The following is a 1,678-nucleotide window of genomic DNA, read 5'->3' on the forward strand; positions in this document are numbered from 1 at the left end:
GTACAGGCTAAGTGGATTAGCCATGGGAAATGCAGAGTTACAAGGGTAGGGTGGGCAAGATGCTCTTTGGAGGGTCAGTGTGGACTCGATGGGCTGAAAGGCCTGCTTCCACACTGTAGGGAATTCTAATTCTAAAGATCTGGCAGCATCTGTGGAAAGAAATCAAAATTATACCATGGGTTCAGTGACCTTTTCTCAGAACTGATGGTAGCTAGGAAAATGTAAGTTTTTCTGCAAAAGATAGGGTAGGGGATTGAGGTAAGGAGTAAATGATAGGTGGAGATAGAGCCCAAAGAGAGAGAAGAACAGTTGGACAAAGAAAGGCGTAGATAACAATCAGCCTGGGAGAATGAATAGCTATTAGTGGACAATTAGTGGCAACGATTTGAAGAAGTGTAGCGTGAGTGGAGGAAAATGAATAAATAACCAGTGAAAGATTTACAGCACGCAGCTGACTAGATGAGGTGTAGATAAGGCAGGAAAGGGAGACATGAAAAGGAAGATGCAGATAGACAGAACTCAGGAGAGTACAAATGAAAATTAATTAAGATGTCGACAGAACTGAATAAATAAAGAACTGAAAAAATGCCAATGTGCACAGGAGTGCACTGATATTGAGAAAATAATCTGGCAGAATGTAGCTAAATGGTTACAATACAGCTAAGATCCCTTTGAAGCACGTCTTTCCTGTGAATGCTAGCTTTGTGAAAAGAGAAATAATCCTGATATATGAACTGCATGCCACAGAAGCACAAATCCATCCTGTGCACATCAAAGTGCCTTTTCATTTATATTATTAAATTGAAAATAATTGCTTCCTTTACATTTAATTTGATGTCGATTGTGATTTTACCCAGTAGTATAAATTGGGTGACAAACGTTAGCAATCCATTTTACATCTTGCCAGAAGTTTTAGTTTGAAGCAGTTCTGTCTTAGTGAGAAATACAGACACTAAGGAAACAAAAAACTGATGAATAGCTCGGGAAAGATCTGAAGAAAGTAGGGGAAATGAAAAATAAAGCTCAGGTATAAATAGAAAATGAAAATGGAAAATAAAGTGCAGGCTTAAAAACAAACCGTGCTCATCCTTCTCCTAGAGACACCAATAATCCTCTGATTCAAGGATGAATTCAGCAACTTACATTTTCGCAACAATCCTCATTTTGCTACATGTTTTTCTAATTGTAATAGCACCTGAAATGTAGATAATCTGTTCTTTACTTAGATGGTGATTGTGTTTTTTTTTGTTGCCTGTTTTATGGCGGAAAATAGGCGAGAATCTGGTGAGTTCCAAAAATGGGCTTGGGATCAACATGTATAATGACTCTGCACTCAGCTATCAGTGTGATGCGGGCAGTACCTTGCTACTCACACTAATAATTGCCATGTTACATCAGGAGGGTTCCATCATTTTGAGCAGCTGGTGCTATTTAAAAGCAGCTTGTATTTTGGCTGCAAAAGGTAGTGGCAGTTTATTCAAAGTTGAACACACAACTAGCCTATGCAGAGGTTTTCACACAATGCACTGGAGGCTTCAGTAAGAGAGGTAGGAGGTAAGAGAGCTTCATCGATACCCAACCACTGCCATAAATATTAATTCCCATCACCATCTATGTGTCGCGACAACTGCCGTCCTTACTGATGTGACCTTCCTGTGATTCCACACCCACATCTTAA

General features: G+C 39.5%; 1 protein-coding gene across 1 annotated transcript in view; it reads left to right on the top strand.

The window, feature by feature from the left end:
• Nucleotides 1–1,009: 1,009 nt before the first annotated feature.
• Nucleotides 1,010–1,678, top strand: part of LOC122556309 (solute carrier family 35 member G2-like) — a 19,835-nt gene continuing 19,166 nt past the window's right edge. The window contains exon 1 of the mRNA XM_043702937.1: nucleotides 1,010–1,022. Within this exon, the coding sequence (XP_043558872.1) occupies nucleotides 1,010–1,022 (13 nt within the window). The remainder of the gene's footprint in view (nucleotides 1,023–1,678) is intronic.

This window comes from Chiloscyllium plagiosum, chromosome 13 (assembly GCF_004010195.1).
Source record: "Chiloscyllium plagiosum isolate BGI_BamShark_2017 chromosome 13, ASM401019v2, whole genome shotgun sequence".
NCBI classification, from domain to species: domain Eukaryota; kingdom Metazoa; phylum Chordata; class Chondrichthyes; order Orectolobiformes; family Hemiscylliidae; genus Chiloscyllium; species Chiloscyllium plagiosum.